This window comes from Petromyzon marinus, chromosome 10 (assembly GCF_048934315.1).
Source record: "Petromyzon marinus isolate PM22_M1 ecotype Great Lakes invasive population chromosome 10, UKy_Petmar_22M1.pri1.0, whole genome shotgun sequence".
Lineage (NCBI taxonomy): Eukaryota > Metazoa > Chordata > Hyperoartia > Petromyzontiformes > Petromyzontidae > Petromyzon > Petromyzon marinus.
In genome coordinates this window covers 7,996,694-8,023,656 of record NC_133676.1, presented here as the reverse complement: position 1 = coordinate 8,023,656, position 26,963 = coordinate 7,996,694, and the positions used below count along the sequence as shown (strand labels likewise).

Genomic DNA, 26,963 nt, shown 5'->3' with positions numbered 1-26,963 from the left:
CCACAAACTTTGCTTTTGTGACCAGGACAGTGATATTTGAAATGTTCCTATTTTCCAGAACATTTCAGATAGATTCAGTGCTGAGTAAACTTGGAGTAACTTCTAGAACATTCTAGACCTTTCCAGTAATATAAAAAGTAGCATAAATACAGGGGCCTTAAGCCCACCAGTTCAGTTTATTTCCAGCTGCCTAAGTGGATACATTCTGCATTTTTCTGAGATGGCATCAAGAGGCTGCAAGCATCCGGCAGACGCATTTTGCTATGTCTGCGGCCAATTTATCAAGACAAGAGCGAACAAGTACTCTGTGGAAGCATCTGCTAAGATGCGTGAGACCTACAAGGCATATTTCGGCATGCCTGTCGGGGATCAAGACGAATCCTGGGCACCTCATTTCACCTGCGAGCAATGCAAAAAACACTCTGTTAGAAAATTTGTTACAATTTTTTTAATTGTAAAAGTTTTTTTATTTTAAAATGTTTTACAATTTTCAATGTTTTTGAAAGGATATATCATATATGAAAAATGTTGCGAGAATCTCTTACATTTATTCACCCATGAATAATGTGTATTTTTGTAGGATGGTACAGAGGGGAAAAGAGAGCCATGAAGTTCGCTATCCCAAGAATTTGGCGGGAACCCACTGACCACTCAAGCAACTGCTACTTCTGCATAGTGGACCCTTCCAAACGTCGGACTGGCAAGAATGCACCTGCTATCACGTATCCAGACCTTACTTCATCCACTGCCGCGGTGCCACACTGCCATGAGCTCCCCGTACCCACTCCTCCGGAGAGAGAACAGCTGTCTTTAGAAGAGAGCAGCAAGTCAGAGAGCTTGGAAGACGTAGATCCAGATGACAATTTCAGAGGTGTAGCTGAGGAGAGAAACCCATACTACCCCAACCAAAAAGACCTCAACGACTTGATCAGAGATGTTGGTCTCACCAAGTCCAATGCCGAGCTTTAGACGTCTAGGCTCAAGCAGTGGAACTTGTTGGATGAAAGTGTGCAAGTCTCAGATCAGAGGAAGCGTCACCAACCTTTTTGCAGCTTCTTCACCCGTCAAAATGGGCTCCGCTTCTGCCACAATGTGACAAGTCTGTTGGAGGCAATCGGAATCGCCTGTAACCAGAATGAGTGGTGCCTCTTCATTGACAGCTCATCCAGGAGCCTCAAAGCCGTGCTGCTCCATGATGGTAACAAGTACCCGTCTCTTCCCATGCCTCATTCGGTGCACCTCCAAGAGGATTACAACAGCATCAAGACCTTGCTGGATGCCTTGAAGTATGATGAGTACGGCTGGGAGGTCAACGGAGACTTCAAAATGGTGGTATTCCTGATAGGTCTCCCAGGCGGTTTTACTAAGTTTCCCTGCTACCTTTGCCTTGAGACAGCAGAGACACCAAGGTGCACTACCACAGGCGGGACTGGCCAAAGCGGACCGAGTTCTCTGTGTGGAGGAACAACGTCAAGTGGGAGCCACTGGTGGACCCCCGGAAGGTGCTGATGCCACCACTGCACATCAAATTGGGCCTTATGAAACAATTTTTCAGAGCTGTAGATAAGGAATCGGCAGCCTTCAAGTAGCCTTCAAGACTTCTTCCCTAAGCTGACTGAGGCAAAGGTTAAAGCCAGCATCTTTGTTAGACCACAGATAAACAAGATCCTGGAGTGCAATGAATTATCCAAGAAGCTCATGAGTAAGGAGAAAGCGGCTTGGAACAGCTTTGTCGCAGTGGTTCGTGGCTTCCTGGGCAATCACAAGGTCGAAAACTATGTGGAGCTGGTTGAGACTCTGGTGAAGAACTATGGCACAATGGGCTGTAGGATGTCCCTCAAAGTCCATATCGTTGGTGCTCATCTTGATAAATTCAAGGAGAACATGAGCGCGTACTCGGAGGAGCAAGGCGAGCGCTTCCACCAGGATATATTGCACTTTGAACGCCGCTACCAAGGACAATATCACGAGAACATGATGGGAGACTACATTTGGGGGCTGATTCGTGAAAGTGATTTACAGTAGAATCGTAAATATCGAATAACTACTCACTTCTAAATCTTTTGTAGTAAATTTTGTATTACTTTAGTATAAATAATGTTAATTTTGATTCATATGTAGTTTTTTATGACTTTGTGTGAATGAATAGGCACATTCGCCCGTTTTATCATTGAAAATAGATCAATTTCAAAATATCACTGTCCTGGTCACAAAAGCAAAGTTTCTGGGGAATAATATCCATTTTCTATACTTTTTAGGCATAAGCAATCACGAAATAACACTATCCAGGAACAAAAATTGTGTTACATAGTGTTATCATCATGGTAATCTATCAATCGCAATCATCATCCATGCACACTTCTTTTAAAGCTCATTCCTCTAGAGTCAACATCTTTTCCACTCTGGGGAGTGTGCGTTAATATAACCGACTCAAGTAGAGATTTCAATGTGCGGTTGTGTATACGTGTTTCACGTCAAGCAACAGCGTTAATTCTTCATTACGTCATGTGGAACGTGTTTAACAAACATCGGGCGCGAGTAGCGTGGAACGAGTTCATTTGAAGGCAGAGTAAATTGGTAAACGCGGAAAGACGTAGCCTGGTCGTCGGGAGAGATGGAGTTTGGGACTCCCTGCTCTGCCCTAGTCTGGAGTTTGTACGTTCTCCCCGTGGTCGCATGGATTTTTTCCGGGGTCCTCCAGTTTTTCCGTCCACATTTAGGAACATGCGTTTAGAGTATATTTGGCTGATATAAAAATTTCCACGTGATACGCCACTTCGTTGAGCTATTATTTGTGGCCGGGTCGCTTGTGAAAAATTGCATTATAGCTCAGTGGACCTTACCTGCTAAAATAAAAAAAAAATTAGTTCATAATCATAATTTAATTTATGTATAAATATCCGACATGCCTCATTGAATCGACTCCTATGGGCCACGGAGCACAATTGCAGGTGCAGTCGCTTGGCAGGAGCGGTGTTGAGAACTAACTACAACTGGTCATTTGTCTCAGCTGGGCACTGCCGCTGCCCATGCAGAATATTTCCAATCCTGAAATGTGCCGGATCATCAGCTTACCTTCGATGGGGAATTGCAAAGAGCACAGCGGGTTTGCAAATTATAAAATGGAATATTCGTCACTGTGGGTGTTAAAAAGCTATGTAATGACATTTAAAAGAGCAATGGCATTGTGTCAAATGGCTATGCCACAAAATATGTTAATTTACTCAATATTAACAATGACGATTTCAATTCTTTGTTGAGGTGTGAAGCTATTTATGTAATATTGAGGTTATATAAGTAGATTATTTGGCCCATGTTGTTTGAAGGCAATCATTTGTGTACTGATAGTGTCATATGCTGCATATGAAAAAAAGAACCATAGCTTTACAAAAAAAACCTTAACATGTGGTTTTTTGATATTTTCCAAAAACTATTATGATGAAATCTTCAACGTTGCCAGATGTTGAATTGGAATCATTTTTCCATGTAACATATTTTCCAAATTCCTAACTAGTTGATACGCTTGACTGATTTGTAACTCCTACAAGTAAATACGCATATTTAGAAGCCCAAAATAAGACGTAAAACACACAAAAACCCTTGGTATTTACTTGTTTATTATCCTACAACAACGTACTGCCAACTGGCACACACAGAATAGCTCTGTGGGTCCAATCCCACTGAGTGTACGCATGTGTGTGTGTCCACTCCCCTGTGAGAAGCGGTGGTTCAGCGATTAGCGCGCTCCGCTACAAACCCGGCTACCCGAGTTCGATTCCCGCTCACAATCAACACGAGTGACGATTATATGAATCGTACTATGCTTCCCCTAGGTCGACTCGGCCTCAAAGAAGTACCTGGTGCAGTGTATAAAGATCGCTACGAGGGAAAGAAAGTTGACGAGACGTGTTGCTGGCCACAACCTCGTGTCCCGTTTCGGCCTTCACTACCAGCACTTTCCCCAAAAACGTCTGTTTATGCTTATATGGGGATCTTTTTCTTTGTGCACGCATTTAACATTCTCTATGGCGGTGTGAACCTTCAAACTTCATAAACTCTTTCTTAGCCTCTCCTAGAAACTCTTTCTTAGTCAAGGTTATCATCTTGGTGAGGTAGCGGTTCTTTGAAATATGTAAGGAATTAAAAGTCCTGTGTTTTTTTGTCATTGCACAATAATACGCCACTTAAGAGAATAATGTATTTCTCCCTCGTTATTTCCCCTATTGTCGCGGTTTTTTGGCAGCCCTACTTGCGACTGCAAACAAGCGGAATTAAAACGTGACGAGCCATCCATTGTTTGAAACCAACGTTTGCTGAGCACAGTCATAAAAGGCTCAACAACACAAAGCGGCCCAAAAAAACCCCCAGAACTATGGAAGGTGTAATAGATAAGATGAACTCTTAATAGATAAGAGTTAATATGTTTCTTGAATTGAGCAATGCAGCTAGGGGGAAGTGTCCTTTTACCTAAATAGTCAACACTTGTTTCCTAATCCCAAAGGTCGTGGCTTCAGACCCGTGGAGGGCATCTTGGCGTCGCTTTGATTTCCACCGTCGAGTTTGGCTCGCGGCCACGGCCCGCGCGCGCCAGGGCTCGGTGCAGAGGCTGCAGGGTGGCGGCGTTGGCTGTGGTTTTGGAGGCGTTTGGCAGAGCGGCACAGCTCGTAAGCCAGGTGTGCTGGCCCAGATCCACCCTCTCGCGTCCGTCTGCGGCTCCGGGGGATAAGGCTGCCACAAAGGGACATTAACATATTAATCACATGGCCTGTTTTCAAAGATGAGCTAATGCGTTCTAATCGTCCATCGTTGTTATTATTTAATGAGTTGACCTAACGCTGGGCTTGCTAAGCCCACGCGATTGGCGCGCACCCTTTGAAGGGCGGTACAAACGGAGCAGCGGTTCACCCCGCGCGCGCGGCGTGGGTGATTTATGCGCAAAGGATTTATTCACCAAACTCTAATTGTGAACACGTGCTGTTTGTTAAAGCTCTATCCGCTGATGCTTACTTGATGAATTAATGCGGGTGAACTACTCAAACAAGACAAACATGTGTTTGTAATATGGGTTCATGTCAGAGCTGAATTTCTAAATGTCGATATATTCCTGATCGCTGCTAGGTTGACTTGGACTACGGTGCCATGCCTTTATCTTCTTCCAAAAAAATGATTTTGCCTAATAACACTGATATATTGACTGTGGCACGTATATGCGATTACACTTAGTCAATAACAATGTGTCATTTATTTATTTGGAAAAGCCTCACTGAGTTTTTGTTTTAGGAGGCTCCTGCTGCAGGGTGATTGGTCAAGTTCATTTCAAGGACTGTTCTGAATGTAAACAAACTGGAGAAGCCCACAGAAAACCCACGGAGAGGAAGTAACAAACAATCAAAGGCTTGAACAGACGCGTTTTAAGAACCCTCTTGTTGTACTGCCATCTCCTGGCCACCTCAGCCACGCGGTCTGGGAGTTTCACGAATGTCCATTAGTGATTTCATCAACTCTCGCCTCCAACGCGCTGGATTGCTGGCGTGCGCCACCACACCATCCTCATGATATACTTGGCGCGGCTGACATGCCCTGCAACCATTCAAACTCATATGGGGAACTGCAATACCAATGATTTACCCAGGAAAGCCTCACTGATTCGCAAGACTCATTTTCATGAGTAGCCTACAATTGGATGTTTGGCCAATTACACGAATGAGTGTGTGGCTTTGTGTGAGAGGAAACCAGAAGACACGGAGAAACTCCACCTCGCATAGGAAGGGTGACACTCAGCACTGCCATCTCCTGGGAAACTGACAGCCCCACACATTCAACACTTGGAATTCCATGGCAGTGTCACATCCAAGAACTCACCAGGCTCCAACCTGCTTATCTTCAGATATCTGATTAAATCATCGGATTAATTCAGGGCGATTTGGTTGTATGGGAAATGGCGGAGCCAGGATTTTCAGGTAGGGGGGCAACCCCACCAGCAATGAAAAATGATAGAGGAGTTGTTAGTAAGTAAGGACTTGTCCCTTGCTTTTTATTCGACGCGTGTGCGGCTATGGCGCAGCCAACGATCGAGAGTCGAATTCGAACCGCGTTGTGTGATCGGCATCGCACTCGCTGAAGGTGAACACCTTCAGGGAAGTCGTGTACTGTATACGCAACTGCGCACAATTCTGTGAGTCACTTATAACTGCTTTGCCGTTACTTATTGCCAATTATGGACTCAGACTATTGTCCTATCATCTCATAGAGTCCCTGGGACGTAATATGCTACACAGTGGCAGTGGGGGTCGCAAAATGCCGATTGATTACTAATTAACCCCAATGATCCGATCGAAATCCCTAATTTCGATCGGATCATTGGGGGGGGGCACGTACCCCCCCCCCCCAGTGTGTAGGGGTAACGAGACTTTCTGTGGATAAGTTCTCACTCTGTATTTTTCTGAACCCTTCTTCGACTGGCTTGGAGTAGGGCTTTCTGGCATAAGGCACTGCCACTCGGATACAAATGTTTGCCTATCCATACTCGTTTAATATTACTGCCCTCTATAATCGTATAATCTTACGGACACATATGGATGCAATCTGATGAGGAAAAAAGCAAGGTGAGATGGATGTCGAGTGCCAAAATAGTTTCCAAAAGCAGCGTTCCGGACTGCTCTGGCTGAAACGAAGCGCCAGTGAATGTCCTCTGGAGCTCATCTCTCCTGTTCGTGCCCCGCCGCAGAGATGAGTCACGGGTGCGCCTCCCCGGCAGCTCTCGTGCTCGGCGTTTAAGAAGCGGGGAGTCACGGTGCTCGACTTTTGGTTCAGTCACCGGCTCGGTTTTTTGCCTGCCACTCATCGCACGTTGACCTTTCCTCCCACTGGATTCCAACAAATATTGAAACCATTGTGCGTGCACTTGCATGACATCTTTTACGTGTCTTATTAATTTATTTATGTACTGTACCTTATGTGTATCGCTTTACAAATGTTTACTTGGTTACTTGTTATTTCACGTTGTTCTCAGTAATTTTTTGTACGGCAAATCACGGTCCCTATTTTTTTTTTAGTGCGGAACGGTGAGTTAATTATCCCTTTGGAAAATGAGCTGCGAGTGTTTAATTGGAGCAGGCTGAGTTTGATTAGAGAGTAAAGTGCGGGTGAAAGGGACCACGTGTGTGTGTGTGTGTGTTGCTTGGAAGTGTTCCCAAACAAGCAATAGTGAAACCTCCGTGCCGAGGCCACACAAAAGGTGACGGGGTCAGAGATCAAACTGCATTTGCTGCTGGTAATCCTTGGGGTCAGGTATTTTGTAGTACGTCTTAGCATCCTTTATCCCTACCGAGAACAAAATCTCACCTCAAAATGAAACTCTCGACCTTTGACCTCATTTGAGGCGGCATCACCCCAGGGATTTTTAAACGTTTCCATTAAAACTTTGAATGCACCGATCGTTTTAACCGTTCTGACATTTATACCATGTTAGGCTTTACGTATGCTCGTGAGAACATAGTTTACATGTTCGGATGTTTGTTCGTTCATTCTACAATGTAAAGAGTTAACAATATCATGGCTTTCAAAATGTTTGTACAGTATATTATTTGGAAAGGGGGAAACAAACTGGCACGTTGTTTCGAATTAAGGGTAGCCTCGAGGCAAATGTATATTGATTAAACCCTTTCGTTGATTTTTTTTATACCAGAAGATTCGCAAACAAAATCTGTGCTCTTTGTGCCAGCGGAAGAGACCGTAATGTCTCATCTCATCAGCCCTGAGTCCCACGTGGGGTGAGTGAAGAGACAGGGAGGCTACACACAATTGAGTAAAGAAGTCCTGGGAGGATAATGCATCTGCACGGGGCCAAACCTCCAATGAAGTTTGCATTGACAGTCGAATAAAATCCTTTACGTCAAGCATCTGTGAGCTCACTCGGAATTTCAAATTTCAGACGCTTTGTTTCGTGTCCCCAGACTTTTAGGGCTCTGAAATATAATTAATGCGAGCATTACATAAAGTATTTTGTAATAATACTAAGTATGCTTACCAAAATGCGATTCTTAAAAAAAAGGCACGCTTGAATCAACATTTTTAATCGGAACTTCTCTTTTAATAGACGCTGCTCCGAGATAATTTTAGTAGAGTTACATTGTTAGCAAAACGCATTTCATTATGTAAATTACATATATCGTATGCGTCAATTTTCCTAAAAGCTATCTGTCAGATCGAGGTTGTCTCAACTAACATGCGTTTTATGCATTGCATACCATTACATATGACAAACGTTTTTTTATTATTATCACGTCGAATATTGTTGTTATCGTTACTGACATCTGAAAACTCTTGCACTTGCGTTGCGAAATTGGTGTTAAGTGGTTACACGAGGATGGAGATCAATAGGGTTGCTGCGGCCTTGGGATTGATTTAGAGTTCTCCTCCTTGCTGCCGAGTTGATGGCGTGGCCACGGCCTCTGCACATGTTAAACGAACGAAGCCACTTTTACTCGCCAACTCCGGCAATGCGGCATTAATTAAATGGGCTCCTGATGGCTACCGTAGCATGAACACAGTGGTTAAAGTGGCTGGGCGGAGTGGGGAAGGGATCGGCCCAGAAACAGGGTGGGGTCAGTGGCCCTTTTAGCAAATGCAGGGGCAGAGGTCCACTTCAACAGCTGTGCATAATCAAGTGATTAGAAAATAGGCGTGGTGGGAGGAGGAGGAGCGGCTGGGCGGCAGATAAAAGGTACAGGCCAGGCGTCTTGAAGTGGCCTCCACTGCTCGATTCAGGGAGAAGATGAGATCCAATGGAAAGATGTGGGCCCAGGGACTTGCCTGTCCACTGTTTGACCCCTATCGCATTCCTTACTCTGATTTTTAAGGAAGGAAAGATCAACCTCGGAACCAATCGACTAATTAAAAAGGGCGATCTGAAGAAGTTGACAATGCCGAGCAAACTCAAAGATGTGAGCGTTCTATTCTGCAAAACTATTATTCCTTAAATAATAAGCAGAAAAATGAACGTACGTCGAAATAGAAAGTTTTTTTTTAAGATTATAAAATAAAAATGTACTGATAGTTATACACTTCCACACATACAATTACGCACTATTCATAACCAGTGATGATAATTTATGATGATACAATCGAAAATCACGCGTGCCTTCATTTGCAGTATTTTATCTAGCGATTGACAATTCGCCGGTGAAACGTTCTAAAAATAAATTATTTCCATCGGAACGTTTCAGTTTTATATTTACATTTCTCTTCCAGTGCCTCGGTAACCAATCCCGTGGCAAAGTTCCTCGCGCGCTGCCACAACTTTCTGGTCTGGGATTGGCTGGGATGGCCACTGAGGCCCCTTCTGTTTGCCAATTCCCTGTGCGCCTCAACTTAATTGCCACGAATTCCACAATCATATATTTTTTTCAGCTAATCAGCAACTTGTGCACCCCAATTAAACAACTCTCCTTAAAAAAACCGTCTTGTGCTATAAGAAAAAAGAGGGTTGTGTCAATTTAAAGCAAGAATAGGGATCTGACACATTTAAAATTATCTACTGCGTATGAGAGGCATGGTCACGTTAAACCGAGAATGACTTACGCACCTGATGTGTTGTTATCAACATTAAACGCCACTGGATTCCAAACAAGTAAAACATAAACTTTGCTTTTGAACTCAAATAATTATGGAAAGAGTTGTGAGACGTACATTGCACTTCATGCCAATGCCAGTTTCACAATGTAGCCCGAAATAACGGTGAATAGAATGTGTTATGGAAATTAGGAGACTGTTAGCCTTTGGACGAGGGCCCTCGTGAGTGGCTTCGAGCATTGGCGCTCACTCGCATCTCTTGCGCCGCATAAGCAGGGGCGGGATGAATGGTCGCTTATAGCTCGGGGACCCCCCCAATCTTTGTTCCGAACTCCGTGGACACAATGGAGACACAAGTTGGTGGCGAGTCTCGCCGACGGAATTAACGCAATCGTGGATTTAGGTCGCTGGGATTTCAATTAGCGGGGAATTTAGGCTGCGCCGCTGGGAAAGTTTCAGAGCCTGCCCCCGTGAGCAAAGCTTGGAAGTGTCAAGCCTCGCTAAATGTATGTTTTGGAGTAACTGTGGAAGTTCATGAACAATAATCTGTAACCGTTTCTATTTAACGAAAATAAGTGTGCTGCCAAGGAGCTCTTAATCCAAATCTCATGTCAGTTTTGTAAATGGGAGTTTGGCGCTTTTGTGAGCTCCCATTGACGACTCGTCTTGCGCACGGGGGTTTGTGGAACCGTGCGCGAGTGAAAGGGAGTGCGATTATGAGTGCGTGTGCAGGCATGCGAGCGTGTGTACGAGCGCGTACACGAGGGGGTACGGGATGAATGGGCGAGTGTTCAAGCGGGTGTAGGTGAGAGGTATAGAGCGAGTTTGCGTGCAGCTCTGAATAATGCAATGCATGGGTGTGTGAACAGTTGTGAGAGCGGATGTCTAAATTCAACCAATGGTGAAATTACGATAGTCTGTGTGCGAGTGCATTGGAATAAAAAGACGTATACAGTGTTTGTAAACCTGTACATGGAAGTGTCCTCTCCCAACATCGGAAATGTAAGTGCTGAAAATGGAAAATTACGAGCACACATCAATGAGAAAAAAAATAAGATGTTTAAAACTTTAGAAGGAGACATTTAAAAAAAATGGCCCAGGGAAAGACATGTCTCCCAACACCCGCCCCCATCAGAGGTGTGGCAGAAAAAACCAAGTGCGCTTCTGTACGAACACGTGTGTACTCGTGCAAGTGCGTGTGCTGTTATGTGCGGGGGTGTGCATGCGGTGCGCAAGGGGGTGTGCATTTCATGCGCATGCAGACAGCATCTGTCAGCAGCCCAAAATTGTGCCCGAGTCACCAGATATCGAACCCTGGCTCCGAGCACGTCACGTTTATCACGACTGTCCAATTACAGCAGAATGTTTTTACTAATGTCTGTGATGTAAGTGCGGGTGGATTTCATTCTTTCTTCTCATCACAAGGATGTTAACCACTAAGAAGGAATCACGTCGAGAGAGTGAACGCAGTTGCACCGAGAGAAAATCCGTAATTGTCAGCGGACACTTTCAAGGTCAAAGAAACGGACACCGTATTGTTTGTTTTCCTTAGAAAGAAAATAAACCTCCAAGTAGAAAGAGAAAAGGGCCACCTGCTCCAAAGTATGCGGTCGGGAATGGTATGAACGAACACCTTAACACGCCCGATCATCCCGTTTCACATACGACGTTGTATTCGGAAGGGGAAAAATCCAACCCAGAGGACATGGTTTACAGGAGTTTTGAGTTGCAGACAGGTATTTTTCTTTTTTTAAACAGACACGTTGTTACCAGGATGGTGTAAGTGTTCCGAGCGAGGATTTTCAATCGCGGGAGCCTTGATTGCCCATCACCCCTGCATTCTCTCGTAACTCGGTCATTTCTGGCAGCGAGGCCGAAAAGGGACCACCTGGCGTCGTGTAGCAGCGGAGGCTTGGGTTTCGGTCAAACGTGCCAGACAGAACACCTGTTTATTAGGCATTGTTCGGAAGCCAGTATGCTGTAATCTCACACAGGCTCGGTGACATTGTAAATCACGTGGCTGTACACACAATCTGATCAGCGTAAAGACTCGGGCTTCAGTTATAATGGCACTTGGATAATATTACATGTACGCAGTGTTATGTGTGTGTACATTTAAGAACCTGGGGAGTGGTAGTGTAGTAGTTTGTGGACTCCTCGAGGTATCGAGCGACCTTAAATTTCCGACCACGGCCAACATGAGCGGTACATTTCTGAACCGGTGCAGAGCCTCCTGTAGGTCGACCCAAACTTAAAGCAGGACCTGGTGTTTGTGTGTAAACTTTAGCAATGGCAGAGGTGGCTGTGGTGGTCCCGGCCACACCACCACCATGTGTGTCGCATCGGCCTGAATAGGTGCTCACTACCTGCACTTGCCCCAACAGCCTGCATAGCTCCACGGGGAGGGGGGGGGATTATTTTTGTTGTTGTACAAGTAAACACGTTAACACACACAAACACAACGAACACAGAGTGAACAGCACGCCTAGCACCAAACGTCACGGAAAAAATGTGCCACCGTCAATATGGCAGTGACAGCACATGGTAGACGTAGAGCAGCTGTTTTAGTAGCACAGCAGAGACAAGTTAAACGATACACTGCATATAATTTGATCCGTGGTATGTACATCTAGTGTGAGAATGTGCACAATTGTGTAGGTTCAGTGTGAATATGGGCAACCGGCTGTAATGAGCGCTGGTTTCTGAAAATAATTATGGAAACAAAAAGTATGCATGCGCAATAACTATTTAAGACTTTACAACATGCATTTGTCTTCGGAAGTATTTAATTAGCAGTATGAACGCCGCCGGCTAGCTGTCAGGGACAACAGTGTGTGCATATTTGCAAAGTCCTTTTTACTTGGGTTTTGTGCCAATTCTCAATAGGGTAAGTCTTAATAGCAACAGTTTATACTGAAGTTTCATTCCTATTGGATAATCTTCAGGTAAGTTATGGTGTCCTTCTCCCCTCACTATTGATGGACAGAGGTTAATTATAAACGCTTTCGACCGTATTTTTAGAGAGTTTCAGATTGATGCTCAAATAGATGATCTGTGACATGAAGGTCGAGCTGTAATGTTTTGTCCATGTGGCTTCATACTTTGCAAGATTTGCAACAATATCTGCAGCTGACACAGAACCCAGGATGGGATGTCAACACAGTAAAATTCGTAACGTTAAAATGAATGTCTGTCTGCCTCGTGTGAAATACATACATGGCTACTGTATATTTAGCCGAGGCTGAATAGGTGGAAAGTGACCAACTGATATATTTTTTATATATACAGTATCTTCAAGTGAGCGGATCAGATGTTTGTTCGGAATGCATGCCTCTGCAAGCATAGCGGAGTTTTTTTTTCCCCTTGTAGCCATGTGAAATAAACACCCTGGCTCATAGCTCATCCGTCATCGATACTGTCTGTCACTCTGTGTGCATGACCCCCATCATCTCCATCGTCACAACCTGCCAAATTCCTAGCCCCAATTAATGTTTGCCAGCAACTGCCATAGCCACCAATTTCTCTACAGTTGTCATCGATAACCGTCTGCATAACGCTTATCACTCATCGCATAAAGAACACAAAAACAAGACAGACAACATGCCTGTAATGCAAATTTATTTAAAAAATTATACAAGCTAGGGATAATTACAGTGTTCAATATACTAGCATGCATTCCTGCAGGCATTATTTAGTCCTAGAAACACGCTCATTGAATATAGTAGCTTGTAAAAAAAAATCGAAACTCAAGTAAAGCATTTGTGGCGGCCTAGACTTTTAATTGAAAAAAAGTTGCAGCAGGAAATCTATTAAACCACACGGCTGTTCAGACCATGTAGGCAGCTCGTTAGCGGTGGCTCTCACGTCTTTGTTTTTATACCAGTACGGTTTGTGCTATACCCAGCTCGCGCGACCCTCAAGTGCCAAATCTGTTTAAAACACTGGTTCAAAAGCGTGCACAACTACAGCCCAATTACTAACTCAAGGCATGTGCTCTATCTGGTGACATTATTTCAACAACAAAAAACAAGGCTTAAAGATGTTTTCAAAGTTAAGGGCAGTATAGACATATCTGTACATACTAACATAATTATCATACGACCATGACCTTGCAATTTAAGTAGCACTTATAAATGTACATTCAATAGTTTAGGAGGACTGCAGTGGTGGTAAGTGGTTTAGCGGCTAAGGATAAGATTCCTATGATGGTAGGTACCCACCTGAATATTTGGCAGGAAACCATTGAAGTGTATAGGCTAATGATAAGGTATATATGAATTCCAATACAGGCTACTATATTTGTTATTAGCTACATTTCCACTCTCATCTTCCTTTCCACAGAAATAAGCAACATAAAAAAACATTTTCCAAAATAAAATTTTCATTTTAGTCAGTGTGCATTACCTTCTATGACATACAGATGAGAAGAATGGATGACATTTCACTTACAGACAGAAATAGGAACTCATGGATCAGAGAACATATGCCAGTTAAAGACATCTTATTGACTGCTATGAAAAGATGAGCTTGAGCAGGACACGTCGCTAGAAGTGATTATTGCTGGTGGTCGAGGCTAACAACGGAATGGCAAAGGAGAAAATCAAAGAATGATGGAGTGATTACATTAGATAATTTGCAGATGCTAGATGGATTGTTGTAAGACACGACTGAGGGATGGAGATAGCTTTCAGAGGCCTTAATATAGCAGTGTATTGATCATGCCTGATTGATGATGATCATTAAATCCGACCAGTCCCAAGGCATTGCTCTACCATCCCCTGCATGGGGTCCACGTCTCCAGCACGGTGTCTCCATCATGCACGTGATACACGGAGTGCATAGCAGCCGCGGCACAGGACTGCATTGCACACACACCACACGCAACACATCATTCATGAGGCAGATAATCAATGTGTAACACCTTGTTGAGCAGTGCAATTCTTTGTGTTAGAGAACAGGCCACAGAGGCAGATATCACAGAGCTACCTGTGAGATCCCTTCAAGTGACCTCTGGTTCACACAGTAGGTGGCAGGACTCTCTCACCCACGCTGTCGATGAGTAATATGCGTCACACGACAGTCGGAACCAATATCTATTTTAATTCTCAGAGCCGGAATTTAGCCAAATAAAGTTAAGAACCAAATGTTATGTCATGGATATTCATTCAGTCATCGGTGACCAGGCTGAATGTTTTCCAACTTATTTAAATTATGCTATGGTGTCACAAAGTATTCATTCAGAACTCTTGCTGATTAATACAACCGCATGTTAGAGAACTTCCACAGGAGGATATTTCATAGACTACTTCTGACATCCCTTCAATTGACCTGTTTATAGCTCAGAACTACGGGGAAAGAGCGCCCCACACTGGCTGAGTGAGGTGCACATTTACCACACCCAGCTGCAGAGAAATGTTTGTCGCATGGCAACAAACCAGCAGCCTTAATAAGGGGTCTTTGCCCAGATTCGACCCCAGGATCTCATCGGTGCTGGCTCAACTACATTCATTAGACACTATATATTGTTTTTATCATACACCAAATTCCATATTGGTCCTATTTGTTGAAATTAATAACATATTTAAAGCTTTCGTGACTGCAGGGATTCATCTTCTGTAGGGATTCATCTTCAAGTAGCCTAAGGCCTAAGGCTACTTGTGTTGTGGCCGAAACGTCGTGAGAATTGTATTGTTTTTTTATTTTATTCCCATTCTACGTGACTTTACCGAAAGAACCCAGAAGATTAATTCCATAGCCTAGTTCAGTTAGGGGCCATCCATAAATGACGTCACGCACCTGGGGGGGGGGGATCAGACATTTGTGACGATGTGTGACAAGGGGGGGGGCGGTTTGAGAAATGTGACGTCACATCAAAATGCGAAACTTTAAATAAATATAGACAACACGTTCTACTTAAATAGACTTTTTAATCAATCTTTTCCCCTACAATATCAGAGTGCAGCGCCACATTAAATACGCACTACAATGACAAGTTTAAAGCGATTTGAAGCATGATTTTTTTTGGGGGGGGGGCAGAGCTTTGTGACGTCATATTTGTGACGCCGTGTGACGATGGGGGGGGGGGGTCAAAAATCGTCCAAAATCGCGTGACGTCATTCATGGATGGCCCCTTACTGCCTTGTCCACATGTTGTCTTACATGGTAAGGAATGAGGAACAACGCTGCCCCAAGTGGAAATTTCTCAAAGTCCATCTCTTGACCTTCCGAGGCATCAATGAGGCCATGCTCTTGGCTCATCTCCACTAGTCTGGCGATACACACAGCAACAAGAGAATAAGCTCGAGAAGTTAAATCACTGGCTTAGTGTAGATGCTGTTTTTTTCTCGCATAGATTGAGATACATGGAATTTACTTCCTTTGTTCGTGCTTATCAATTTATCGTGTTCATGTCGAGTCTTGACAAAAATCAGTTCAATTTCGATTTAAAGCTTTCGTGACTGCAATGATTCATCTTCTTTGGTTCTTTCGGTAAAGTCACGTAGAATGAGAATAAAATAATAAATTTATAAAATAAAATAACACAATAATATTCTCACGACGTTTCGGCCACAACACAAGCGGCCTTCATCAGGTGAAGGGACGAGACTGTCTGGTAGGACAGCGCTGTAGGACAGCGCTGTAGGACAGCGCTGTCCTACCAGACAGTCTCGTCCCTTCACCTGATGAAGGCCGCTTGTGTTGTGGCCGAAACGTCGTGAGAATATTATTGTGTTATTTTATTTTATCAATTTATTATTTTATTCTCATTCTACGTGACTTTACCGAAAGAACCAAAGAAGAAAAATCAGTTCAAAGAAGCAGGAGAGGTATACTATTGGAATTACACTGACAGACAGAAATAGGAACATGTGGAATAGAAAACATGCACATTAGAGACATAATATTGACAGTTAAGAAAAGTAAGTGGCCTTAGACAGAAGACATTGCCAAAAGAGACATTGTTGTCTTTTACCACCGGCTATCAGATGATATCAGATGACAGCTGGTGGTGAAAACTAACAATGGAGTGGCATTCAAAGGAGGGATTTGATGCAATGCAGGAATGTAACAGCAATGGCTTGGGGAGGGCTTCATCCAACAGTGGCTTGATCATGGCTGATAAATGCTTGCCAAAAAATGTGAACATAAATCTTCGCGTTCCAAATATTATATGCGTTTAAAGATCACATCACATACTGCTGTTGAAAAATAATGCACTCACAATCCAGTGTAAATTCTCCCATGAGCACAAAAGATGGTGAGCTGTGTATAGCAGAAAAAAGGGGGAATGCGTATTTGTCAAGCAAACTGCAGTCAGGGAGGATACAGGGATATTGGCACCGGATCTCGGGATGGTCCTGGATCACGGCATAACCGGATGGCAGACGGCCGTGTCCATGCAGACTGATGGCCGTCCACCCGCAGTCCACCAGGAGCTGCCCTCTGTGGCGGATGTGAGCGACGACCCGCGTAAGCACGCGCACAGCGACGTCCTCCGCGCGGCATGAGCCAAGGTGCAACTGCTGCACATCTGTGGGTCACGTTCATGCATGCACACATCACATCACGTGCACTGCATGTGTCCTCAAAAGTGCCAGCAAAGAGTACTTATTTACATACAGGTTTATTTATAAATAATACTGCCCAAAAGCATAAAAGATATATACTCTGTATGTGTTTTATCTTCTTTTAAGGAAGTGTTATTGACAAATGAGTTCGAGTTTTTCTTAATGCTGCTTATTTCCATATATATACGAAAGAGGAACAAGGTGGATTCGAGAACACATGCAGGTTAATCACATAATTAAACCTGTTTAGAAAGATAAGTCGGTTTAGGCAGGACATATCACTAGAACGGATGGTGATCAAGAATAATGACAGAGTGGCAGCCAAAGGAACATGTCCGAGAGTCCTTCATCATGGAAAAGGAAAGGTGAAATCGGCTCACGTGCAGGCATTAGATGGATTATTGTATCTCAGGACTGTGGGCATTAGCGACTACTTGTCTTGCGAAGGCATTTATCCAGCAATGGAATGATTATGGATGACGACGATGATGATGCCTGTTGTTTGGTAAATTATGGCTTTACGCTCATGTATGTGTGTTGTTTTGGGGTGGAAGCCTCACCGTAGAAGAAGTAGTTGCCTGGGTGCACCTCGGAGAGGGCGCCCATTCGGGGGACTGGCAGGCTGCAGGAAGGCGTGGAGCCAATGCTGGAGCGAGTGGTCACCCCAACTTCAGCCAGTCTGTAAAGTGGTAGGTAGAGCACATACATCAGGGGTGGGGTGCCTACAGCTTACAAGCCGGATACAACTCGCATATTTATTTTAAAATGCCAAGAGCCACCTGAGGTCTACTTTAAAATGGCCCACAAATTATTAGTTATCCATCACTGCATCTTAGCCTCCTTAAATGGCTACTAGACGTCATTATTCTAATTATTGCAAGGGCCTTATTGTACTTATTGTACATGGTCGATAGGCACACTACTTTTCGAGTTAAAATTGATCATGTGAACGTGTGTGTGAATGTGTGGCCCATCAATTGTATTTGGAAGTCTTATTCAGCCCTCGGTAAGAAAAAGGATTCCCACCCCTGACAGACATGGAAGTGGAAGTACAGATTCACTGCTTGCACTTATTAACACAATCCTTCCTGTAGTCAGCCAAATCCATCCATCAGGAGGGACATAACACTTGCATTCCATCATTTATGTCCATATAAAAAAAAAAATTCAATGTTTTGCTAAACTGTGGTGTCCAGGGTAAAATAATTAAGCATTTACAATCCAGGAAAATTCATAGCTATTACAAACTGTTCTGCTCAGTCTCTCCTCACATTTCAGTTGTAGGCCAAACCAGCCTTGTCCAAATGACTGAATGCAAGGCGCCACTACCTGGTGTTTGCTATCTCACATCATGGGCAAAGTTACATAATACAATATACACAGCCTTTCACTAATTAGTTTTTTTACAATGGATGTAATTTCATATATTAATCCTATAATTTACGTACGTGTAGGTACTCAACAGACAAGTTGTCAGTATTAAACCCTCTGTGCAAAAGCTGTCGCAATACCAAACCACAATCCGTACCCCCTCGTGGTGAAAACCTCGCCCTTTTGTCTCTATTTGAGAGCAACCAGAAGACAGTGACATGTGGCAAACACCCACCGGGAGCAAAAAGCAAGGATTTTCTCAGTCGTGTTTTCAGCCACTGCCTGGATCTCTGCCACGCTGTGGCAATGGTACGTGTTCCCACAGTGGGCGTAAATGCCATCCAGCTTCATGGCCGCACTGCGACCAATCTTCAGCGCCAAATCGAAGGCTTCAGGCTGGTCCACAAACACCCCAGCTGGATGGTGCACACATACAGTCACCCGTTACTCACTGCTAAGGATTGTGGGGTCACCGCTCCTGCGACTTTTGACCAAGTACAAGAGCGTTTTCCAGTCCCAGTGCGCACTGAATCTCAGTGACAGCAACAATACATAAAAAATGTGATTTTTGGACAACAAAAGGCAAAATCATGACCATTTTTTTAATACATGTAGTATTGTGATGTCATTGACATGCAAAGCATTATTTGAGGATCAAGCCAATAGCCGCAATTGTGCTTCTATCTACAAATCACCTTTTGCGTGTATTATTACTCTTTTCTGTCTGATGAGTGGCTCACTGGTTTGCGAATGCCAGCTTTGGCACATACCCCTTCCGTTGTTACAGTCGACCTTGAGCCAGATATGCCAGACCTTGCCTTTTGCGAGTGTGCGAGCGGCAAGTCTGGGCAAGGTGTCAAACTCAGACACCAGCACACTGAACACCTCCAGTCTCTCAGTCAGGATGGCACACTGCTCCACTTTGTCTGCGCTCACAGGGAAAGCGTACAGGATATCATCGAAGCCGCCATCCGCAAAAAAACGTGCCTCCGCCAAAGTAGAAACAGCAATGCAGCGTCGTGTGCCTCCGGTCATGATCACTCCACCCTCCCTGGTTGAGAACACAAGGGACATGACAATGAGTACGAACAGAGAATATGTCATTGGTAGTGCTCAACACTTTAGTGACCTTTCCTTTTATGGAAATGAAATATGATTAGGCTCACGGTGAAACAATTAACTCCAGCAGCACAACACAGGGATCTTGCTTGAATTATTTTTGTGGCTTACAAGTCAAATATGTCCTTGGATTATTAAACACAACGAATAATGCATGTTCAATTAATGACAACAATTTGTATAACTTGAGTTAGATTTTTATGGTAGCCATTAATTTATCAGAAACGGGAGCAAAATATTGTTCAGCATTACATATATTAGGCAGCAGAGCACGGTGTAAGTATTATTCTAATTTATAAACTCTTCCTGTGCAGAAATAGAATGAAGCAGCAGAGGGACCACAGCCACTCACAGAGTCTTGTGGGTTTTCATGTGGGGGCGCAGCGTCACCCTCAGCTGCCGGAAGCGCTCCAACATGCGGTCCGCGTTCCTCTGCGCCGTGGGCAGGTTCACCAGGAAGGCCGGCGAGGGCAGCTCGCTCACCAGCCTCGACTCAGACATCCTCTCAAAGAAGCTTAGCCTATCATCGGAAAGATTAACCACTGCGTTCACATTCATGTTATCGTTGTTTTCTTAAATAGTGCCTCATGGAAATGTTCATTTGACTGATCTACCAATTAAATAGATAAACAGGTCACACTTGAAAAAGAGCTATATAAAATCAATGGGCTTTACTTGGGAAATAAACGTATGATTCTGAACTTCTGATATAACATACAAAGGTGTGCTCACAAACAGCAGAAAGGCATGTCCACCATGCCTTGCATTGCCATGTGACCATCACAATCATGTTTATTTTGTTTAACCAGGGGAGAACTCAACAGACCTGGATGAGTCTAATTTGCAAGATCGGACTGGGTCACCAAAATGGCAAAAGCAAAACAAAAATGAAATAAAGTGGACTCTCTATTATCCGCGCTAATGACGGGGAGGACGGCCGCGGATCATTAAAATCGCGGAAAATCCAAAATTATCCATTTTCAGCGGATCTCGATACCAAAAACCACATTTCCCCGCACAGAAGAGTCCGCCCACTAAGTGGATAGCAAAGCCACGCCAACCAAAATCAATCCAATTCTGCCCACTATTGTAAAAATATGCAACTATTGTACTGTAGAGGCGATCGCGTGGATTTCGGATTAACCAGAGCACATATTTGTTCGGTTTAAGCAGGTGACTTGAAATAAAAATTTCCAAGAATAACAATGTATAACAGTTTTTAGATTTGCAAAAAAAAACATATTATGATAATATATGCATTGTCCTTGAAACTGATAGGTCCACACCAAGGGACGGCTTTATTTTGAGCCTCGACACAATTGGTGCTCGACCAGATGACGCTAAAAGGTGTACAGCTATAAGACAATGCACTATCAAAGTAATGGGGGCTCGGGGTGAGCATCTAGACCTCCTTTGCCAGTACCAAAATATAATAGGGTCGAGGCTCAAAAGAAAGCCGTTCCTTGGTGTGGACCAATCAGTTTCAAGGACAATGCATATATTATCATAGTATGTTTTTTGTTTGCATTTTTACTGCAGGTATTGTAGTTAATGCAGACATGAATCCTCGTAAAAAGGTTTCAGTTTTGTTGCCAGAAAAAAGGGGAAACCCCTATTCTTATAGTTTTTAGATAATTGATTTGGGCTTAAGGGTAAATCCATTAGTTATTACATTTGTCAAGATCTCAGGTGTGCGGTTAATCCGCAAATCGGATAAACCGCACACGTGGAAGATTTAGTCTATTTTACAGCAATGAAGAAAAAAGCAATCAGTGCAAAAACAACCGTGTCACATGGGAAATGGAAAATATTGCACGTGAAATGCTCTCGACCTTATTTATTTCTGTCCTATTTCCAGAATTCACATATTTCCGGTTGTGGTGGGGTATTTTATTATTAAAATCACCATTTAACAAGATGTAAGTATTTGCGCTGAACAACCTACAACTCTAAAAGTGCATGTAAACATCGCAGCGTACAATTGTTTACCCCAGCATGTATGCGCATTTTCGTGGAAAACCAATTTGTTGTTGAGCATGGTGGGGGGGCCCTTTCTGAGAAGTGAGCAGTTGTGACGTTGGCAAAGAGCAGCTCTTTAAAAAAAAACCTCCAACTTCCTCCTCCTCCTCAGGCTTGCTGCTACGGTGTGCATTTCACTTCCATATTCAGCGGTGGCGATGGAAAAAAAACACTTCACCGCTGCAGTCTCGTTGTGCAATTAGTATGGTACTGTAGAGCAAGGGTAAAAGACAAGTACTGCAACACTAAGTATGTTACTATATGTTGAACTTCGTTTGCACCGCACGTAGCCAGCCGTGCTAATCGGAGGTGCTCGGGGGAAGGACAACAAACTAAACACACAAAAACACGAACAGAAAGAAGTACGTTCTTAGTAGAGTAACATTGCAGAAAGATGCAGCAGTAACATGTCAATACCGTGCATTAGAACCCAAGCAGCAGTAACCACTGATGCTCATACTCTAGCTGGGAATTATGCAATTAAACGTTTGTAATTAGATAATCGAGTGCTTAATTGTTTACCTTTCTGCGACAGCTCAGGCCTAGTTGCAGGCTGCTGCTGAATGGACCTGTGGTTATAGCTCCCCCTGCTGGAAACTTTGCGATTAATTTGACTCCAATGTCCAACAAAGACGGACCACTTCATTGGTCCGACTGAGCCTGCCTGAGAAACTGAAGAGGTCAGCAAAGTGAATGGCAGCCAACCCGATCTAAAGGAAACTGAATTAGAACTTACAAAAAAAAGTCGAAAAAGCGGCTAGCAAAAAGATTGGAGCAGCAGAAAATCTTCCTGAGCAAAAACTCTGAAAAAGTACAGAAGTGAGCCCAAATGATGAAGGGCATTTCAACTGACGTGTCGAGAAATTTAAAGAAAGCCTGGGTAATATAACATTATTCCGGTGCAAGGTTGGGGAAGGAGGGCACCTGATTTTCCGGTTACAGGGGAAAAAAATGTTGAAACAAACCAAAATTCTGGCCAGAAATCCCCAAGATTCAGAAGCCCCTTGAAGCACCCCGAGTGGTATATGTGCGTTGTGAGTTCACATTCACGGGTTGTGTGGCCCGGTGGAAAGGTGCAAGTTTATGAATCTTCATGGCATTTAAAATATTTTTTTTTTCCTGGCCAAATGTGAACATTACTGTATTCGGAACCCATGAATGGGCATTCTTCACGCTCCCAAGTCAACATGTAACGGATGAAAAATCCCCTCTGGTAATTTAGCAGTGCCCAGTACATTGTGTGCAGTTTCTGCCGAACGTATTACAGCACTCTGTTAACGTGGATAAATAATCACATGAATGAAAGATGACGCACGAGGGTTATGCCTGTACAAGTGAGGCGGCCAAAGGAATGTGAAGCGTCACGCACAGTGGTGATTTCATGGCAGGCCGTACTTTCCCATTTCCGTAAATCGATTGGTAGTTTTTAAAAACACTGATTTTTTTGCCAATTATTGGTGTTATTTTTGTTCACAGCCCTTTTAAAATTATTTAGCACTCTGTACATATTTAAAACCATATTTAGGCTCGCATTAAGCTGCTTAAGCAGCTGATGCTAACTGGAACACATTTAGAAAGTGTCCTCTGAATGTCTCCCCCAGTCCAAAATAAAAACCTGTCAGTGATAACCACTACAAACATCTCCTGTCCCCTACAACTACACCCCCACCTCCTTAAAAAAATACAATTCCCTGCGGAGGTACCGCCTGAATTAATCACTCCTCATAATACTATGCATAAGAGACTGCCAAATGGAAACGTTTGATACGGCTAAACACTACAATTAATCAGCAGCTCAAGGGACCCTAGATCCGTCATTTTTTTTTTTAAACACCATCAAATATCTATTTGAATTTACATACAAATATGCTATTAACATTCACATATTGCTATCTTGTCTTTTCTGAATCTTTCTTCTTTCATCTGTCCCTTGTCTTAACATTTATCTGATGTCACGTTTGTCATCGGTATCTCTTATATCGTCTCAATTTCTCACATCTCACGACCTCTCTCTGCCTCTGTTGTATCCTCACACATTTATATATTGAAAGGTAACGGCCACAAAATGTATTTCTCTTTGTCTATACATTATCTTGTCATCTCACGAAGCAGTTTATAAATAGAACACCAATAAGCGTATGTATCTCGCCTCTAGATTTCACGATACGCTACACAAGATTTGAAGCTTTGGTGACCGCAGGAATCCCTACTGCCTGGTTTCTTTCGGTAAAGTCACGTAGGTAGAAAATAAAATAACAAAAATCCGTACTCCCTGGTTTCTTTCGGTAAAGTCACGTAGGTAGAAAATAAAATAACAAAAATAAATCACGACGTTTCGATCGCAACACAAGCGATCATCATCAGCATCATCAGGTGGGAAAACCACGGCAAGAAACATTTTATTGCTCAAGTGGGAGAGAGATGCCTTGGGTTGTTTACCGAATTCCGTCTCCGCAACGTCACGGCGTTCGTTTCCGCCGAAAAGCCAAAGTACATTGCCCAGGTCAGCATATATTATACAAATTAACATAATACATTCGCTGCAAACGCCCAGATTACGCTAATTATCATAAAACGCATACGCGTTATGTTAATTACCACAATAGGCTCGCCGCACGCGCATATATTATGCGTAAAACCGTCCGAATATATTATGTTAATTAGTGACGACACCGAAACGGGGAGGGTTTCCCATTGGTCAGAAGCCGCTTCCGGTCCCGCGGGTATAAAAGAACGAGAACGGCACGGGGCGTCTCCGCATTCGCTGAGAAGGGTGAAGAGAAGAACGTCCCTCCTCGTCCTGTCCGCGCGCGCCGTCTTCCAACCTCCGCGACAGCCATCTCCCGACCCAGCAGCCGTCTCGCGATCAACGTTCTACGCTCTCCGTTTCCCGAAAAAGAAAACGTACATCTGTCGTATGTCCGCTTTCCAGAACCTCCAGTCTTTTGGTGAGTCGACGGTAAAACGCGCGCACGTACGCGCCACACACGTCACGCGGGGCGCGGCTGTTCGCGGGTTATTCTTGTAAAGGTGGCGGCTATTAAATTTAGTTTTAAAATACATGTCTTACTTGAGGAAAAAAAACCCGTAATTTGACGACGAGCGATGGGGGGGGTCGTAAAAATGTGGAAAGATGGGGGGGGAAAAAAGGGGGCAAATCCTCCGTTCTTTTGTTCGCCGGGCCTCCTGGCTCTCGGGTCGCTCACAAAATGGCCTCTTCTAAAATGTCGTCCTCCCTTCCTGCCCGACTCGCCCCGCTGCTGCTGCTGGCCACCACCGCCGCTAGGGGGCCGCTAGGGGGCGCCTACCGGCCCTGGCCGTGCTCGGGCTCTTGTCGGGTTGTGTAATGGGTGACCAGGGGGTGGGGGGAGGCGAAGCTGCCCCCCCCCCTGGGGACTGCTGCGTTTTCTGCGAAATACGATAATAAAAATAGCCGTGGCGTTTTTAGTACGGCGTGACTCGGTGCCCTGTTGGTCTTTTGTCGTCGTCGTGTTTTGTATTTAATGGGTGCTCGCAAGCGATTTGCACCTTTTTTTTTAACTGGGCAAGGGGGGGGGTGTGTCATTTTCTTTGTCTACTGTTGACGCTTTTGTTGTAAAAAACAAAGCGGTGTTATATTCGTTACCTCGTGTAGCTTTTTCGGTGGTGTCGACGGGGAAGGACATGGCAACGGGTAATTAAAATTTGATCATTAATATTTTCCCGCTGGGCAGTGATTATGGGATGGTTGGTGACACGGTGGTTCGACCGGTCTCTAAAACGGCACCATAGCCGTTGTAAGATAATCTCTGGTTACCACGCCGCCAGCGAGCTGGAAGGATCCATAAGACAAACGTCAAATGTCAAATCCTTGTTGCTATGGCGCGAACATGTGGTGGGCTATAAATATCCTTTGGAAAAAAATGGGGGATAGAGCTGGGGGAGAGGAGAGAGGGGGGGGTTGTTTGTGAAGATCACGCCATGCCACCCACCTCTTGGAACGGGGCCAGGATGACGAATGTTCTGAGACACACGGGGGGGTGGGGGGCCCTGTCCGTGCGTGACCTCGCGTGTCCATGGTGTACGTGATTTTTTTTTGTTTCTCTGGCCAGACCCGTTTGCTGATGCAATCAAGGGTGAGTCGAGCCTCCCGGGGGGGACGGATGATTCAATTCATATAAGGATCCAGCAGAGGAACGGGCGGAAGACCCTGACCACCGTGCAAGGCATTGGCGACCAGTACGACAAGAAGAAACTGGTCAAGGCCTTCAAGAAGGCAAGTGATGGACACCGCCAACGAAACGATCGGTCTTTTAGATATTTTTTTTCGCCTCGATGTATCTTCTCGTTTGCAAGCGGTTGTCCCATTGGAATCTTGGTTTAATTTTAGCTACCCAAATCTCAAACGGTCATGACTGGAATGGGATTGTATTTTAATCAAAACGTAATGTCTACAAAATTTATGAATCGTTTGCTACTATCACGTTTTCAGATTTTAACAGGGTAGCATTTATGGAAGCAATTAGAAGCCTTAAACATTTAAATTTGAATTATGCCGCAGTTATATAGGGTTCCATAGCAACTGCTGGACGATTTCCAGACCTAATAAAAAATGGGTACATTATTTCGACAGTTTCTACGTTAGAATATTGAAGATTAGTTTGCCGTGATTTTATAGATCTTATGTATTTTAATAATGTCCCCTAAATGATTATTGTGCGGTGTGCAGAAATTTGCCTGTAATGGTACAGTGATTGAGCACCCGGAGTACGGGGAGGTGATCCAGCTGCAGGGAGACCAGCGGAAGAACATCTGTCAATTCCTCGCAGAGGTATGAATGGACCAAGGCTGGAGTAGATGGGGAAATATCAATGCTGAATATATTATTTTGATGTTTTATTTATATTAATAGTTTGCCTTAATGTTATAACAATTTTTGTCGTTTTAATAACGTGACGTCTGGTTGTTTTTCAGATTGGAATTGCAAAGGAAGATCAGATCAAGGTGCATGGATTCTAAACATACCAAATGATTGTTGCTACCAGTGTGCGTTTGTGTTATTTTAAATTGGGCCCCCATAACAATGGCTCGTAACCTAGTGTGGGCAGCGAGGTTATCTAGTGGAAATGATTGGAATACAAATGAGTGTCAAATTTACTACCGGAGGGAGATTTCTGTACGGTGGAAAGTGTAACCAACAGCGAAAATTGAAACGTGTTTCCAATGGAAATGACCCACTAGGTTGTTATACATAAGCTGCTTTTTCTATTGTCTTGTCTTAATTTTTGAGTATGGCGTTTCGCACATTCAAATAAACGAGTCCAAAATGGAGTT

At 43.9% G+C, this 26,963-nt stretch overlaps 2 protein-coding genes across 5 annotated transcripts; one reads left to right on the top strand and one right to left on the bottom strand.

The window, feature by feature from the left end:
• Positions 1-13,174: 13,174 nt before the first annotated feature.
• LOC116940992 (D-serine dehydratase-like) lies at positions 13,175-24,162 on the bottom strand. Of its 4 annotated transcripts, none has more exons than XM_032951503.2 (8): positions 24,090-24,162; positions 19,984-20,151; positions 19,283-19,563; positions 18,748-18,928; positions 17,702-17,820; positions 16,915-17,104; positions 15,733-15,841; positions 13,175-14,431 (listed from the first exon to the last, which is right to left on the bottom strand). In XM_032951503.2, exons 2-8 carry the CDS (start codon positions 20,130-20,132, stop codon positions 14,342-14,344), a joined length of 1,119 nt encoding a protein of 372 aa, XP_032807394.2. In that variant the 5' UTR covers positions 20,133-20,151; positions 24,090-24,162; the 3' UTR covers positions 13,175-14,341. The 4 variants fall into 4 exon arrangements, with proteins under 4 accessions (XP_032807394.2, XP_032807392.2, XP_075922227.1 ...); XM_032951501.2 differs by lacking the exon at positions 24,090-24,162 and adding an exon at positions 22,173-24,074 and having other exon boundaries at positions 19,984-20,173; XM_076066112.1 differs by lacking the exon at positions 24,090-24,162 and adding an exon at positions 23,920-24,073.
• Positions 24,163-24,391: 229 nt separating this feature from the next.
• Positions 24,392-26,960, top strand: LOC116940993 (eukaryotic translation initiation factor 1-like). Its single transcript, XM_032951504.2, has 4 exons — positions 24,392-24,598; positions 25,742-25,905; positions 26,359-26,460; positions 26,604-26,960. The coding sequence occupies exons 1-4, from the start codon at positions 24,568-24,570 to the stop codon at positions 26,646-26,648; spliced, it is 342 nt and encodes a 113-aa protein (XP_032807395.1). The 5' UTR covers positions 24,392-24,567; the 3' UTR covers positions 26,649-26,960.
• The last annotated feature ends 3 nt before the right edge of the window (positions 26,961-26,963 follow it).

Coding starts and splice junctions, on each gene's coding strand:
- LOC116940992 (XM_032951501.2), bottom strand. CDS start 22,296: ATGAAGTGGTCCGTCTTTGTTGGACATTGGAGTCAAATTAATCGCAAA. Junction 17,105..17,701: donor AGGCAACTACTTCTTCTACG/GTGAGGCTTCCA, acceptor CGTGACCCACAG/ATGTGCAGCAGTTGCACCTT. Junction 14,432..15,732: donor TGTTCCTCATTCCTTACCAT/GTAAGACAACAT, acceptor TGTGCAATGCAG/TCCTGTGCCGCGGCTGCTAT.
- LOC116940993 (XM_032951504.2), top strand. CDS start 24,568: ATGTCCGCTTTCCAGAACCTCCAGTCTTTTG. Junction 24,599..25,741: donor CCAGAACCTCCAGTCTTTTG/GTGAGTCGACGG, acceptor TTCTCTGGCCAG/ACCCGTTTGCTGATGCAATC. Junction 26,461..26,603: donor TCTGTCAATTCCTCGCAGAG/GTATGAATGGAC, acceptor GTTGTTTTTCAG/ATTGGAATTGCAAAGGAAGA.